Source organism: Bidens hawaiensis, unplaced genomic scaffold (assembly GCF_021521415.1).
Source record: "Bidens hawaiensis isolate Kalapana, Puna unplaced genomic scaffold, B.hawaiensis_p1.1 tig00028825_1, whole genome shotgun sequence".
NCBI lineage: Eukaryota > Viridiplantae > Streptophyta > Magnoliopsida > Asterales > Asteraceae > Bidens > Bidens hawaiensis.
In genome coordinates this window covers 30,326-45,787 of record NW_027494742.1, presented here as the reverse complement: position 1 = coordinate 45,787, position 15,462 = coordinate 30,326, and the positions used below count along the sequence as shown (strand labels likewise).

General features: G+C 35.7%; 2 protein-coding genes and 1 pseudogene across 2 annotated transcripts; 2 read left to right on the top strand and 1 right to left on the bottom strand.

The window, feature by feature from the left end:
* The first annotated feature begins 590 nt into the window (after positions 1-590).
* On the top strand, positions 591-3,666 carry LOC143577843 (F-box protein At5g07670-like). The gene is made up of 2 exons (XM_077061566.1): positions 591-2,407; positions 3,235-3,666. The coding sequence occupies exons 1-2, from the start codon at positions 1,347-1,349 to the stop codon at positions 3,497-3,499; spliced, it is 1,326 nt and encodes a 441-aa protein (XP_076917681.1). The 5' UTR covers positions 591-1,346; the 3' UTR covers positions 3,500-3,666.
* A 1,275-nt stretch (positions 3,667-4,941) lies between these two features.
* LOC143577842 (uncharacterized) lies at positions 4,942-10,829 on the bottom strand. Its single transcript, XM_077061565.1, has 14 exons — positions 10,519-10,829; positions 8,624-8,758; positions 8,399-8,549; positions 8,199-8,272; positions 8,045-8,104; positions 7,833-7,949; positions 7,625-7,753; positions 6,883-7,530; positions 6,601-6,793; positions 6,336-6,529; positions 6,143-6,247; positions 5,921-6,060; positions 5,569-5,847; positions 4,942-5,206 (listed from the first exon to the last, which is right to left on the bottom strand). The coding sequence occupies exons 1-14, from the start codon at positions 10,753-10,755 to the stop codon at positions 4,942-4,944; spliced, it is 2,727 nt and encodes a 908-aa protein (XP_076917680.1). The 5' UTR covers positions 10,756-10,829.
* A 2,434-nt stretch (positions 10,830-13,263) lies between these two features.
* On the top strand, positions 13,264-14,703 carry LOC143577847 (cyclin-U2-1-like; annotated as a pseudogene).
* The last annotated feature ends 759 nt before the right edge of the window (positions 14,704-15,462 follow it).

Sequence of the window (15,462 nt, the reverse complement as noted above, 5' to 3'; positions counted from 1 at the left end):
ACTCCTTTGAGCATCTAGTACACTATTAAACTAGAGGTGGACATATAAACCGGCTAACAAAACCGACCTGAAATTTGAACTGGTTTTAAACCGATTATGCAGAAACCAGGTTGGAACCGATTGAAACCGTAGGTTTGGGACCGATTTGTAATTTTCTCCACAACAATCGGTTCCAAACCGGTTAAACCGAACCGAAACTGGCCAAAACCGAGCAAAAACCGGTCAAAACCCGAAATCGAAACCGATTGCACATAGTCAAGAAACCGGTTTCAACCTGAACCGAAACCGGTCATAAACCGATTTTGATTTTTGTTGACTAAACCGAACCGGTTTCAACCCAAACCAGTTTTGAGTTTTAAAACGATTTATACACCTCTGTATTAAACATGTATAAGTAATTAAATTAAATAACATAGATTCAAAATTGTCATTTTTCATGTTTTAACTTTTAACCTTCCTTGTCTAAACTATAACTTAATATAAAGAAACTGCTTATGTCTTTTCATGTCTTTTTAATGTCATTTACCCATAATCATATCCCAATAATAATATTATTATCATCATCCATTTTGTCTGACTAACCTCACCTCTTTCTAACCCTTTTATAATATTGACAAACATCATACAGAGGACAATATTGTGCAACCCACGAATCTCATCCACTCACGAGAAAAACTAAGCACACACACATATATACATACATATACATACACATATAGATATACCCAGATACAGAAAGAAAGCTTTCACCTTGAAGCTTCAATTTTTATATCAATATATTCATCTTGAAGCTTCAAAGATTTCACCTTTTTCATGTCAAATTTCAAGAATCTTAATATTCTTGAAATTTGAAACCCTAATACCAATTTTTATCATAATAATATTATCAAATGAAATCTTGAATTTTTTATATCAAAATATTCATTTTAAAGCTTCAAAGATTTCACCTTTTTATTGTCAAATTTCAAGAATCTTGATATAAAAATATTCTTGAAATTTGAAACCCTAATACCAATCTTTATCATAATCTTATCAAATGAAATCTTGAATTTTTATATAAAATAAAAAATAAAAAAATCACCTTGAAGCTTCAAAGATTTCACCTTTTTATGTCAAATTTCAAGAATCTTGATATTCTTGAAATTTGAAACTTTAATCCCAAGCTTTCTCATAATATTATCAAAATGAAATCTTGAATTTTTAATCAAAATATTCATTTTGAAGCTTCAAAGATTAACCTTTTTTTTGTCAAATTTCAAGAATCTTGATTCTTGAAATTTGAAACCCTAATCCCAAATTCACAATTTTTATAAAAAAATATTATCAAAAATGATATTTTTATTAAAATGAGGTTGAGTCCACTTTCAAATCCAAACACACCCCCTTGTGAGCCTGATGAAACCCTAACCCTAGCTCAAGATTTATTCTCTTTGGTTTCAGATCAAGTTTTGAGTATTATACTCTCAAATCTCACAAAACCACAGCAAATTTGTAGCTCTTTGGTATGTAAAAGATGGTTAAAGATTAATGGTGGTTTAGTGAAAACATTGAGGTTAAAAGATTGGGATTTTCTTGAATCCGGTAGGCTCGGTTACCGGTTTCCGAATCTTGTTGATGTTGATATTGTTCAAGCTTGCATAATATCCCCTCGGAACTCGGGTATTTGTTTAAGCGATAAGTTCGTGTCGATTCATGTTAATTCGTTCGTATCGGACGAAGGGTATTTTTGGAAACCTGAGTTTTTGAATCCTCGGGTGATCGATAGAGGGGTTAAGATTTTAGCACAAGGGTGCCCGGATTTAAGAAAAGTCGTGTTGCTCGGTGCAAGCGAAGAAGGGTTAATTTCTATTGCGAACGAGTGTTTAGCGTTGCAGGAACTAGAGTTATGTTCGTGTACGGATTTGGATCTAAAAGGGCTTGCAGGGTTTAGAAATTTGCAGATTTTGAAACTTGTTGGTTCGGTTAACGGGTTGTATGGATCGGTGGTGACGGATATCGGGTTGACTATTTTGGCGCAAGGGTGCCCAAGGTTGTTAAAGCTTGAGCTTGTTGGATGTGAAGGGAGTTATGATGGGATTAAAGCTATTGGTCAATGTTGTCAAATGTTGGAGGAGTTGACTTTTTGTGATCATAATTTGGAAGGTGGATGGTTAGCTGCATTGTCTTATTGTGTAAATTTGAAGACTTTAAAGTTTCAATCTTGCAAGTTTATTGATCCGAATCCGGGCCCTGATGAGTATTTAGGTTCGTGCCCGACCCTTGAAGAGTTGCATTTGGAGAGGTGTCGGTTGAGAGATAAGCAGGGGCTCGGAGCGTTGTTTTTTGTTTGTAAAAGTGTTAAGGAGTTGGTTTTTGAGGATTGTTGGGGGTTGGATAATAACTCATTCAGTACTGCAAGTATTTGTAGGTATGATTATAATTTATAATTTTTAACTCTTTTTTTCTCTTCATATATTCCGGCATATTGTGTTTAGTATTTAGGGGTATGCGAGAAACCAAAAAGCTCCAAAATTTAAAAAACGAACCAAAACAAAAGCCGACGGTTAGGTTTTATGTTTTTGTAAAAACCGAACTTTCGGTTCGGTTTTCCGTGTAACTAAAACCAAAAAAAATCAAACCAAAATGGTCGAATTTATAGGCTTTTATTTTTTGTTTTAGGTTTTAAGTGATTTGTAATAGTTTAATAATATTTTAGCCCAGATGTATAATTATCAATTAATTATTAACTAACAAAAAAATTTAGGCCCAAATCCATTTTTTTTGGCCAACTTCTTTTTTCAGTCCAAAATTTTGAAGCTCCAAATGGGAAAACCGAAAAAATATAAACCGAACTGAAACCAAAACCAGGAAAACCGAAAGCGAACTGTTTTCAAAAACTCAAAAACCGACATTTTTGGTTTATGGTTCGGTTTTAGCTCAAAACCTTGCCGAACCGAACCATGCACACTAACAAAAAAAACCTAGGCCCAAATTCTTTTTTTTTTTTTTGCCAATCTTTTTTCAGTCCAAAATTTTCAAGACCCAAATGGGAAAACCGAAAAAACAAAAGCTGAACTGTTTTCAGAAACTCAAAAACCGACATTTTTGGTTTATGGTTCGGTTTTAGCCCAAAACCTTATCAAACTGACCCATGCAGACACCTATTTAGTACTCGTATAGTCATATGTAATAACTTGTTACCTACATGTTGCACTCATTGTCTAAAAAGTTTTGATTTTTGGCATGTTTTATAAGGAGAGTGGTGTCTCTATGTTTAGAAGGCTGCTCATTACTTACAATGGACGGTTTCGAGCCTGTGGTTCTTTCATGGAAAGAGCTTAAAAGGCTTAAAGTAGTTTCATGTAACAACATAAAAGATAGCGCAATGACACCCGAGCTAGCGACCCTTTTTTCTCTTCTTAAAGAGTTAAAATGGTGTCCGGATTCCAAGTCTATTCTGTCGTCGGGTCTTGAGGGCACGGAAGTGTGGCAGAAAGGCGGAAGAAGCTTCAAGATTTGATCTTTTTTTATCGGATCGATGGTTACAGGTTACAACATAGAGTATACGCGTTATAAAATTTTAATAAATAGTACTCTTAGTGTTTAGATTTTAGAGAACAAGTGTATTATACATGTTCTTTATCTAATCTCAATTTATTCTATTTTGTTATTATATATTTACAGTTTCACATATAGTTTTCTGTTATTATACTTGTTTATATCCAATGGATCATTGCAGTCTGCAGGCTTAATGGACTTGTATAAACGTTATTTAAAAGTTTTTGAATAATATAAAGAGATTTTACAAGGGAAGATTAACTAGCTTTGAAAAGTAGCCAAGACTCTAAATTGGTGCAGTGATAATGTGGACAATGTTGTCATTAGTGTTGGATGTTAACTTCTAACTAATTGATAATTGGGATTATTATACCAAATAGGTACTACCAACTAAAAAGCAATGATAACAAATATATAATATATATGAATAAAGAAAAACTTTGGACATGTGGCATTGGTATTTTGCAATTTGCACTTTGTAAACATGGTATCATATTTAGAGTGTAGTGGTTTAACTAAAAAATGGTTAATGTCTCATAATGTCACTACCACGTAAGCACAGAGACTCTTACTAACTTTCCTTTGAAAACGAGTAATGATTTAACTAAAAAATACTTATTTTTTTAATCTTTTTTTTTTGTTTAGAATGTGAGTGTTGTGGTTAGTTAGAAAAGGATCTGGCCCCACACAATGAGCCCTTTAGCCCGCCAAGCTAGTGGCGCCCGGTGTTGTAAAAATCGCTAGTCGGGCGGTACGGTGGGGACTAGCGATTAATCGAGATTAATCGGATCGGACTTTAATGTATATATTTCAGTTTTATATTATATGTAATTTTCTGTTTTAAACATACACAAACATATTTTGACTGGAAATTTGCTGGAATCTCACTGAAAACCATTGGTTTTTTTGTTAAAATCTTGCAGAATATCGCTAATTTTGGTCGGAATCTCATCGGATACTGCTGATTTTGGTCAAAATTTGGCCGGAAACCGCCGATTTTGGCCAAATATTACCATTGGCCGATTAATCAGCCCAAAATTAATCAGTGAAGTGTGGACTAGCGATTTATGAGGATTAATCGGTGCCTAGTTGGGACTCGGGATTTTGGCAACACTAGTGGCGCCCAAGGGGGCTTTCTAACATTTGGCGAGCGACGAGCGTCATAAGACTAACAATGTGACATGTGTAGACTGAGCTAAATAATATAAACTAACAATAATAGTCTTGCAATAACTATAATTTCAATACTAGCATTAGAGTAAAAAAATAACATTAAACAAGAAAGAATAGCAGATATCACATATCAAATAATTTAGTATCATTTCAATTAATCAAAATTTTCTTGCACCTGTTTTTAAACAAATCTAAATAGGTGTTTAAAACTGATCATAAATATACTTAAAACTATCGTCGCCTTTTCCTGCCCTTGCCAAGTTGTCCAGACTTAAACGCGTGTTCTTGTTCTTGAAGAAAAGCCATAGCTCTCCCAGACTTCTCCGCCTTTTCTTCTTCTAACCGGGCCTTATCCCGAGCCTTTGCATTAGCCAAAAACTCATTATCTTTCCTCAACTCGCGGACCGCCCCTTTAGATTCACGTTTCACAAGCTTCCTTAGTTTTCTATCCTCAGCTCGTTGTCGGTCAGGGTCATAGTCTCTATTGCTCACAAAGCTGCCAAACATAATAATCCAAAAATAAGCAATTTGCATAACTCGGTTTACAAAAATGTTACTCCCTCCGTCCCGGTCAAAGTGTCTTAGTTTGAAAAACACAAAATTTAAGATAGATTTAATTATTGTTTTCTTTGCTTACCAAATGACAATAATGCCCTTGGAAATTGGGTCCATCAACATTGTTTATTAATGTTAGTTGTGTGTGTTTAAGAGTAAACTTGGAAATTGGCTAATAAATGTGGAAAGTGGACATTTGTAATGGGACAAATAAAAAAGGAAACGTGGACACTTTTAATGGGACGGAGGGAGTTATAAAAATATATATAATATATGATAATCACACGAGAGCAAGAGAATTACTTTTCTTCAAACTTTGGATTAAGCAACTTAATTGGAACGGGCTTTTGTTTCCTCATTTGTAGTGGCAAACGTAACATGTGGTGTTCATCGGTTTTCTTGTTTATCAGCTCCACCGTGGCTTTTATTTTATCTTTTAATGCACTGGGCGTTTGATCTTGTCCTTCTAGTTCCGTTAATATATTGGAAATTGGCAAAAATATCTCGGGAAATGATTTAAATTCCCCATAAATGTTGGCATATCCTTGTAGCATATCAGTTACCACTACAAGCATACTCGCCCTGCGTAAAACCAAATTGTTATTACATAGTAAACATTAAAAACTTAAAATAGTAAAAATACAAAAAAAAATACTTGAAATTTTCAGTAGTGAAATAAGGTGAGTCATCAGGTGAGTCCATTAACATAAGGAAATCTGAAGGCTTTATTTCATCAACTGTGCCACGTATACGTAGCAGAGGCTTTGGGGATTTTAATTCCATTAGGTGATACAACTGCAAATAACACAAACATCTTTATTAGCAATATATTATATTATCCGGATTTATTTAATTAAAAAAACAAATTGAAACACACCTCAGAGTCTAGAGACGCTCCCGGCTTTTCTTCCAAAGCTGCCAGTAAAAGAGTTTGCAGAAACACTAACGCTTCCGGGCAGAACTTTTTTGATTGCTTGCAGATCTAATATTAAAAACGTATAATGTGATCAACAATAAAGTCTTGCGTTTAAAAAGTGTATAAATATATAATAAATAGATGTGTGCGTTACCGAAAGAAGCATAGAGCACAAGAAGGATCCGATTGCCACATCACGACCAGATATAATCGGGCAACGTGTCAAATACTCACACATTAACAACATCGCCGGGGTCATAACAACGTGACGAAAATCTGAGCATGGATATATCATGGACCAGAGCCTCAAGAGAAATAATGTCTTCACAGAAGGCCAACAGCTTTTTTCTGCAACAAAATTAAAATATGATCAATAACATCTTTAAATTGAAAAAAAAACTATGAGGGTTGTAAAAAACCTGAAATCTTAATATCCTCTGCAAAGAGTGATCGAGTTCTAAGTAGACGTTCGCAAGCACATTTGGCAGCAAAGCATGGGATTTCAATACTCATTTCCATCAGTGGCTTGACAAGCAAGTTTAACAATTTAAAATTCAAAGGTTTTTTATTTGCTGAAACAGCAAAATACTGCAGCAACAGACCATAGAATACCTGAAAAATGCAGATTTTATTCATCAGATATTATTACAATAATGAACAAACAGAATGTTGCAAGTTAAAAAAAGATTGTATATGCCTACTTGGATTTTCCTTATATTCTCTGCAGCAAGTTTAATTGCATTGAATGCACGAATTCGCCTGATTACTTCAATGATTTCATCATCAGAACGGTTATCCAAATATGCAGACAATTCTTCAAAGGTCTTTGGAGCTTCAATTGTATATGGAAGGTCTCCTTGTGAAGGTTGGACCTTTGACTCCTTTTTCTTATTATCAAATTTATCCACATGGTCCTTCGGTTTTCCCTCCAAATCCACAGCAGCATCCTCTCCTGCTTTTCCCTCTGTGTCTGTATCACCCTCATCATCGTTGTCGTCGTCATCCTCGTCGTCACTTTGTTCCCAATCTTTTAGAGATTGTGGTGTTTTACTTGCCAAGTCATCTCCTTCTTCATCGCCATCTTCATCATCGTCTTCATCATCTTCATCATCATCGTCTTCGTCTTCATCATCTTCATCGCCATCAATTTCATTTTCTTTTCTCAACATCTGTTGTATCCACTCCAATTTGGTTTTTGGTTCCTCAATATCAAAGGAATCTCCAAGATCATCTCCAGAAATAGAAGTTAGCTTCTTAGAAGTAGATTTTCCATTATCATCATCATCGCCACCATCATCATCTTCATCACTTGTATCATCAGCAGTCTGCATCCTTTTCTGCCTCTCTTCCTAAATAACCTAACCACATAAACATATTATAGTTTTAGCAGTCATACTGTGAGTCTGTGACAACTTTAATTCTATACATCACATTGGCACATACCTCTAATTCTTCTAATCGTTCCTTTTCATCCTGTGCGAGTTCTTCAGGTGTTTTTGTCCTATTTGCCGGGCGAGCACGCATCTCCAACACCATTTCATTCAGAAGTTTATCATACGCATCAGCTTTTTCCTGCATTTAACTGATTAAATTCCAGATAACAAACCTAATGCAACAAAACCACGTCTAAATTAAATATAATAATTCTTACCAGCTCAGGTTCAACTTTTTTAGGTTGAACACTTTCGACATTCTGCAAAGATATAAACTGTTCATCCAATTTTTTAATCAGCTCGTCATTTTCTTCCTTCTCCTTAGCTTTCTCCGCCTATTAGTATATAAATAAATTAACAATAAGTTAACAGCAATCAAAATAATTTCCCAATAATAATAAAGAATAGTTATATGATCATTAATCAGAACCTTGAAAAACTTGCTTTTGGATATAATCTCATCATACACCTCCTTTTTAGTCTTCTGTCTCTGTAATAATAAAAAACACCCCACATTAATTGAAGTACAAGAGGAAACATACGCCAAGTCAGCATTCAAACAATCCAACTCATCTCGCACTTACTTCTCCGCTAGACTCGGTTGCATGAGAACCAGGAGTGCCATCAGCACTAAGCTGTTTTAAGATGACAGACCTCTCTGCAAAAATATGAGAATTATGTTATGGCAAATAAGATATTAAAAAATTGTCTTAAAACTAAACAATATGCTTCAAAGTTCAAACTACAAACTAATTAATATTCAAGAAAATAATTGAGAACTTACTATGAGCCTCTGCAGCCTCTTCATCTTCCTCGTCAACAGGAATTTCATCATCAAAATCATCTCTTTCAGGATACAAACCACCCTCTTGATCCTCATACTCGTCTTCTTCCCCATCGGATAGATTATACTTGCTTTTCTTACTAAGTTTAACCTACAACAAATATTACAAACACATTAATCACCATAGACAATACGATAAAAATAACATAAAGAAATAACAATTACCCGCATTTCTCGTTGCGTCCGGAGAATGGCCTTATCAAACTCACCAAGATCCTCATTCTGCTCACCAATTCGCTTATCAACAAACACCGATGATTTGCCACTCCTCTCGTAATCTTTCAGCAATGTTTTCTTCCTCTGCATTTGTAAATTTTAAAAAGGGGTGAAATTTCATTAAGAGCAAAAAGTGAAGTAAAGTACAGCACAGTCCCCTATCCTATTTATACAAAAATGAGGCTTTTAACAGAACTAAAAGCTAACTACTGTTAGATAACTAATAGTGCTAACTGCTAACCAACTCACTAACCATTGCTTAATACTAGGGATGCAAACGAGCCAAGCTGCTGGCGAGCTACTGGAGCTTGGATTGATAAAAAGCTCCAAAGCTCGAGCCAAGCCTCACATAAAGCTCTTTAGAGCCTGAGCTTGAGCCTTGTATAGGAAGCTAGATTAGGCACGTCGAGCCTTGTGTATTTTTAAGTTTCACCTATTTTGGACTTCTATGTATTTATTTCACACTGCACAAGCGGGCTCGAGCTGAACGTTGGCTCGTTTAAAGTACTACACGAGCTCGGGCTCGTTTAAGGTACTACACGAGCTCGAGCCTAGCTTAGGCTCATTAAAGAACTTTCTCAAACATATAAAAATAATTAAAACGCATATATATATACATATATTAATAATACTATATGTTAATAAATACTAAATGAGCCAACCAAAAGCTTGAAAAACAATTCCCAAGCCCGAGTTTGTAAAAGCAAATCACGAACCGAGCTCAAGTATTGAAAAAAAACTTGAAGCGAGCAGAGTTTGAGCCGATCCCCAGCTTGAAAAAAATAAAACTCACGAGCTGAGCTTTAAAAAGAAACTAAAAACAAGTGAGTTCGAGCTTTAAAAAAATAACTGAATCAAGCCGAGCTTGGACTTTAAAAAAAGAGCTTGAAACAAGCCAAGCTTGAGCCTTAAAAAAAACTAAAAACAAGTGAGCTCGAGCTTTAAAAAAGAACTTGAAACTAGCCGAGCTTGAGCTTTAAAAAAGGAGCCTGAAACGAACTCAAGCTCTGGTAAGTCAAAACAAGCCAAGCTCTCGTAAGTCAAAACAAGGCCCAGCTTGTTTAAACCCCTACTTAATACCAACAATTAAACAAATACACATACTAACAACATTTGCAACATCACAAACATATATAACCTAACTTAATCAACCAAATTCGACCTAATTCGATTCTCAAATGCTCAATTGAGCATAAACAATGATCAATAGCAATAGCAGCATCACAAACAAATAAAGCCCAACTTAATGAACCAAACTAGACCTAATTTGATTCTCAAGTGTTCACCTGAGCATAAACTATGAACAATAATTATATATACAATTCATAAACACAAATGTTCAATTGAGTACAAACTATGAACAATTATAATAAGCATAATTATATAAAAACAATCCCTAGGGCACTCAATTGATCATCATCATCATCATCATCGTACTCAGTATATCCCACCAATAGCAAAGCTATGGTAGGGTCTGAGGAGGGTAAGATGTAGACAGCCTTACCTCTACCCAGTAGGAATAGAGAGGTTGCTTCCGGTGAGACCCCCCGCTCGATGGTAGTTTTGCATCAAGCCTTGGACATAAGGCACATAACACTCAACCATTGGGACACCGGCCGATTGGTGCATGTACCCTTGTCTTTCGGCTATCAACGCTACCACATGATGCCTAATTAACCTTCCGCCACTTTTAACGTTATTTTCACGAGATTAGTAAAATAACGTCAAAATTAGTGCAATTTCACTTTAGCCCACCTGAGGGTTCACACATATACACATTATATGCGCGCACCCAAGCAGGGCATAGGGCACTCAATTGATAATAATAATAATAATAATAATACCTTTTCGATAGCGAGAGATCGAGCGAGACCAATTCGTCGTTCTTCTCCTTTACGCTTCTTTCCGAGTATATCGAACTTCCGACGAGACCATATCGTTTCGAACGGATTAGGTTTATTCTCGGGAGCTTTGACTTTCATAGCTACAGCGTTAGGGTTTATTTTCTTCTTATTCTTGTTCTTTTTATTTTTTGTGTCTCCATTGGTACCACTACTGCTAGCTCTTATTACTTTCACCATTGAAGGAGGTGGAGTGAGCGTTGACGGTCAATGTATGTATGGAGTGGTTGTTGCCGGCGGTTACAGCGGTGGTGGTGGTGAAGAAGAAGAAGAAGATGTTGCAGTGAGGTTTAAGTTTATTAAGGTTTTAGCGGTTTTGGTTTATTGTAGTGGACTGGATTTGGATTGGGCCGTATGGGATACAGTGATGGGCTGCTACAAATGAAAACGGGTAGGAATCAGTTTCGGGCAGACGTGCACAAAAAAAATCGGTTCCGGACCCGAACCGGTGGACCCGACCCTACCCGACCCTACCCGTGGGTACAGACCAGGTTTTGGTTTCCCCCAAGAACTGTACCCGAACCGAAACCGGCTCCGCCAATACCCGGTTTAAAACCCGACCCTACCCTACCCGAAACCCGGAAAAAAACCGATAGAACCGGTCAAACCCGGTCAAATACCCGAGTATACCCGGAACTGATTCCTACCCAGACCCGGTTTTGACTTTTGTTGACCATACCCGATTCCGGGTTTTAAAAATACCCGATTTTGCACACCTCTAGTTTCGGATATGGCCAACAAACTGGGCATATTCAGGAAACGGTTCCGGGTATAGTCGGATATTTGACCGAGTTTATTGGGTTTCGGTAGGGTCGAGTTTTGACTGGGTATTCCCGGTTTCGGATTTGGTTCTGGGTACGGCTCCGGAAAGAAATCTAATATCAGGTCGTACCCGCGGGTCAGGTACGGGTAAGAACCGTTCCGGGTCGGGTATGGAACCGGGTATTTTGTGCACAAATCGGGTATTTTCAGGAATCGGTTTTGGGTATGGTCAACAAAATCGGGTCATGTAGGAACTGTTTCCGTGTATGGTCGGGTTTTTGATCGGGTTTTTATTGGGTTTCGATCTGGGGTGGGTCTGAGTTTTGACCGGGTATAGGTGGAATTGGTTTCGGGTATGATTTTTCTGAGGAACTGAAACTCGGTTGTACTCGTAGGTCGGCTTAGGTAAGAACCGATTTCGATTCGGGTACACTGGGTCGGGTCCATTACCGGATTTTTGCCCACCTCTAAAAGATGAGTGAGGTTTCATGATATTCATTTGGTCAACTTAAGCCGACTAAAAGCGTTTATATTAAAGCCCCTATATTTATAAAAAAAAGAGAAATTAATTAAAACATTATAGATTCTCTGTAAGAGAAATTTTTTTATAAAAATACCAAAGTACACCTATGTATCTAGAGGCTCGTATAGTCGTATTTAATCATCTATATTTTATAAAATACCAAAGTACACCTATATATCGCTATTCTCTTTGTGTTTTCCTTCTTTACGCCTCATCGCACCCACACGATGGCAGTGTTCCACTGTTTCATGCATATTTTGCCGAGTTAGCCAGGCATAACCCGTTTCATAATACCGCGACACATAACCTAATAATAAAAACATAGATAAAAGAAAACATAAAATTCTAAACAAAATCACTTAATGTTATTTTATTATTAAAAACAAATTAAATTATAATAAAACATAATAAAAAGACAAACTCATATTTTAGGTTAGTTCTAAAATAATATGATTAATAGCTGTTCTGTCTGTTCTTCATTGTTACTGAAGAAGCGTGTATCGACTTACTTGTATACGATCAACGTTCCTCGGGTACGAGTGTGCTATATCACCGATGGTTTTCCATGATACGAGTTCTTCCACCTACAAAACGAACAGTACCGTGAGCTTACCCCTCAGAAAGGGACAGAGGGGTCCTCTTTGGGGTAACCCTCCGGTGTGAGAATCAGATATTGTAGGAGAGGATAATCAAGATGTGAAAATGAGTAAAGGACTTAGAGTATATTTTCTTGCCTCCTTTTGCACTGTTGAGGTGGTGTGGTATTAATAGTATTAGGGTTTCCAATGATTGAGCTCAGACCCAATTAGGGCCTTTTTGGCCTCCTCCTATTGCTTCGCGTCACGTGTACTTAGGACACCTGGTGCATTTTCATTGATTATTCTCTGACCAAGGTATTTCACCTGACCCATGTGCCATCACGTGGTGGCACATGGGCTTTGCTGAGTTGTCCACCCTTCATTGGCAGCTGTCAACATCAGCACATTTTTTATTCCTTAAAAGATACCTTCTTGAAGGTTGCCTGATGAGTACAATCATGGTTGTCCTTATCCTGATTTGGATTAGACTATTGTCTCATTTGTTGTGTGTCGCTTACGCGTGGCCTTTATGCGCCTATCCCGGGGATGCGCAAGGTCTTCTCTTTATTCTCACAGATGTTTCATGCGCTTGCGCATAGGTTTTGGCTTTGTGTCTTCATGACATCCTGATTTCAAGCCTCTTGTCTATATCTTGTGGGTTGACCCGCCCCGCTCGATGTTAAGGCGGGTGCATACCCCTTCAGTTACAATGAAGATGACACAAAATTTTATAAAACCTCAAATCACCTTCTTTCCTTCCACCTTCCATTTGTCAAGTTCTTCTCCCCTTCTCACTCTCTTTCTCTATATACACACACACATAGTCACATATACACACACAACTCTCTTATATACAATGGCTATATCTCCAAGAAAGCTTAGAAACGATGTATACTCATACTCATACCAAAACAACTCAAACACGCCTTTGGTGATCACGGTTCTTGCTTCGTTAATCGAAAGAACGTTGGTTAGAAACGAACGAACTAGTAGATTAATGTGTGGTTCGAAAATTAGGGTTTTTGATTGCGATGAAACACCGGATATGAGTATACAGTCATATCTTGAGCGGATTTTTAAGTACACGAAGGCTGGACCGTCGGTGTACGTGGTGGCGTATGTGTATATTGATAGGTTTTGTCGATCGCAGCCGGAGTTCAGGATCAATGGAAGGAATGTTCATAGGCTGCTTATTACTACTATTACGGTGGCTTCAGAATATGTTGAAGACATGTAAGTTTTCGCTTTTATTTTTACTTCAACCGTTCATAAAATACTTAGACGGCTGTTTTGACTGAAAATTCAAACTTTGAATATTATTTGTCACAACAACCAGGTTGAACAATATCCGGACGACCATTTATAACTAAAAAATATTAGTTAAAACAGTCGTTTAGCTAATTAATATTCGGATGACCGTTCTGACCACAAACAATCAAACGTTTAAACTTTTTTGTCAAAATGTCGTTTGACCTCCATCCAGAGTGTTTGAAATGGTGTAGCATTAGATGATAGACGTTAAAACCTATTTTTCGACAACATACCTCTAATCGGACAGTCGTTTGATCAAGATATACATTGGTTTCATGATTATATTATATATTTCTAAACTTAAAAAATCATACCATCTTTTCCAATAATAGAATAATTAACTAGAAGCTGTTACTTTTATAAATCTAAAACTAAAACATTGGATGTGTTCTTTTTATATCGAAACGGCTCATAACATTACAAGGCATTATGGTCAACCAAGAATCTTTAGTTGAAGTTTATTATTAAACTTAAATTAACTAATCTTTAGGATCTATTTATATATTGATGTCTTGTACACTAATGCTTTTAGTTTGGTAGCTCCTCAATTATTATCTTGTACCTTTACCATAAAAAAATTTAAAAAACTTTATTTATAAAAACGAATCTTTATCTTCTAAATGTAAATTATTATTAAATAATAACGTATATGATTATATAATTGCAGGAACTACAGAAATTCATATTATGCATGAGTTGGTGGAATAACAATAAAAGAAATAAACAATTTGGAGCTTAATTTTCTGTTCTTGATGAATTTTAAAATGCATGTAAATGTGAGTGTTTTTGAGAGCTATTGTTGTCATCTACAGAGAGAAGTGAGCATAGGAGGTGGTTATCATATTGAGAAGACTTTAAGATGTGCTGAAGAACTTAAGCTTCAACAAATACTAGAAGAGAGAAGATCATATAATCAACTTACTTTGTAAATTAATTACTTTTATATTGTTCATATTATAGTAGTATCTATATATATACACATAACATATATAAACTTTTATAAATATAATTATGGAAGAAAAGCTTTGGTGATTCGTCCTTAAGATAACATTTACACAGCTATGTAAGGCAATTCCTGACACGACATAAAAAAACCCAGTTTTGGATTGGCTAACAATCTAACACATCCTTTTTTCTTAAATAGGGTCAATCCGAACATGATTTGTTTAAATAATGGATTGATCAGAACACAACCTGTTAAAAGTAGGTTGACATGTCAACCCGTTTTAAGAGTTTTAATGTAAGTTTGTATTTTGATTTTAAATATCAAAAATGTTAAAATTTAAAAGTTAAATATTTTAATTTTCTAATAACCATTGAGTTTTAAACTTGATATTAGTTTCTCTTTTGAGCCTATTAATCTAATCTTCCTTTTAAACAATATTATTTTATTATTTTTGGCTGCTCGTCTGATTATTTTCATTCGTTTATTTTAATCTCAAATATTTATATAAAATCAAGTTTGTTTATTGGGATTGAGAGATAAATACACAAATAAATCAATTAACATAATACAAATTACAATAATGTTTTACATGAATAAGAATGAATGATTGTTTCAAATATTATTGTTACATCACTAGGGATTTTTATACTACACGATTTTAAGTTGCTTGAGAAGACACAACCTGACACGACACTAATAAATGTATAGGTCGAGTTAGAATTGAAGAATCCAACCCAACACATTTTTCAACATTAAATACAACAGCG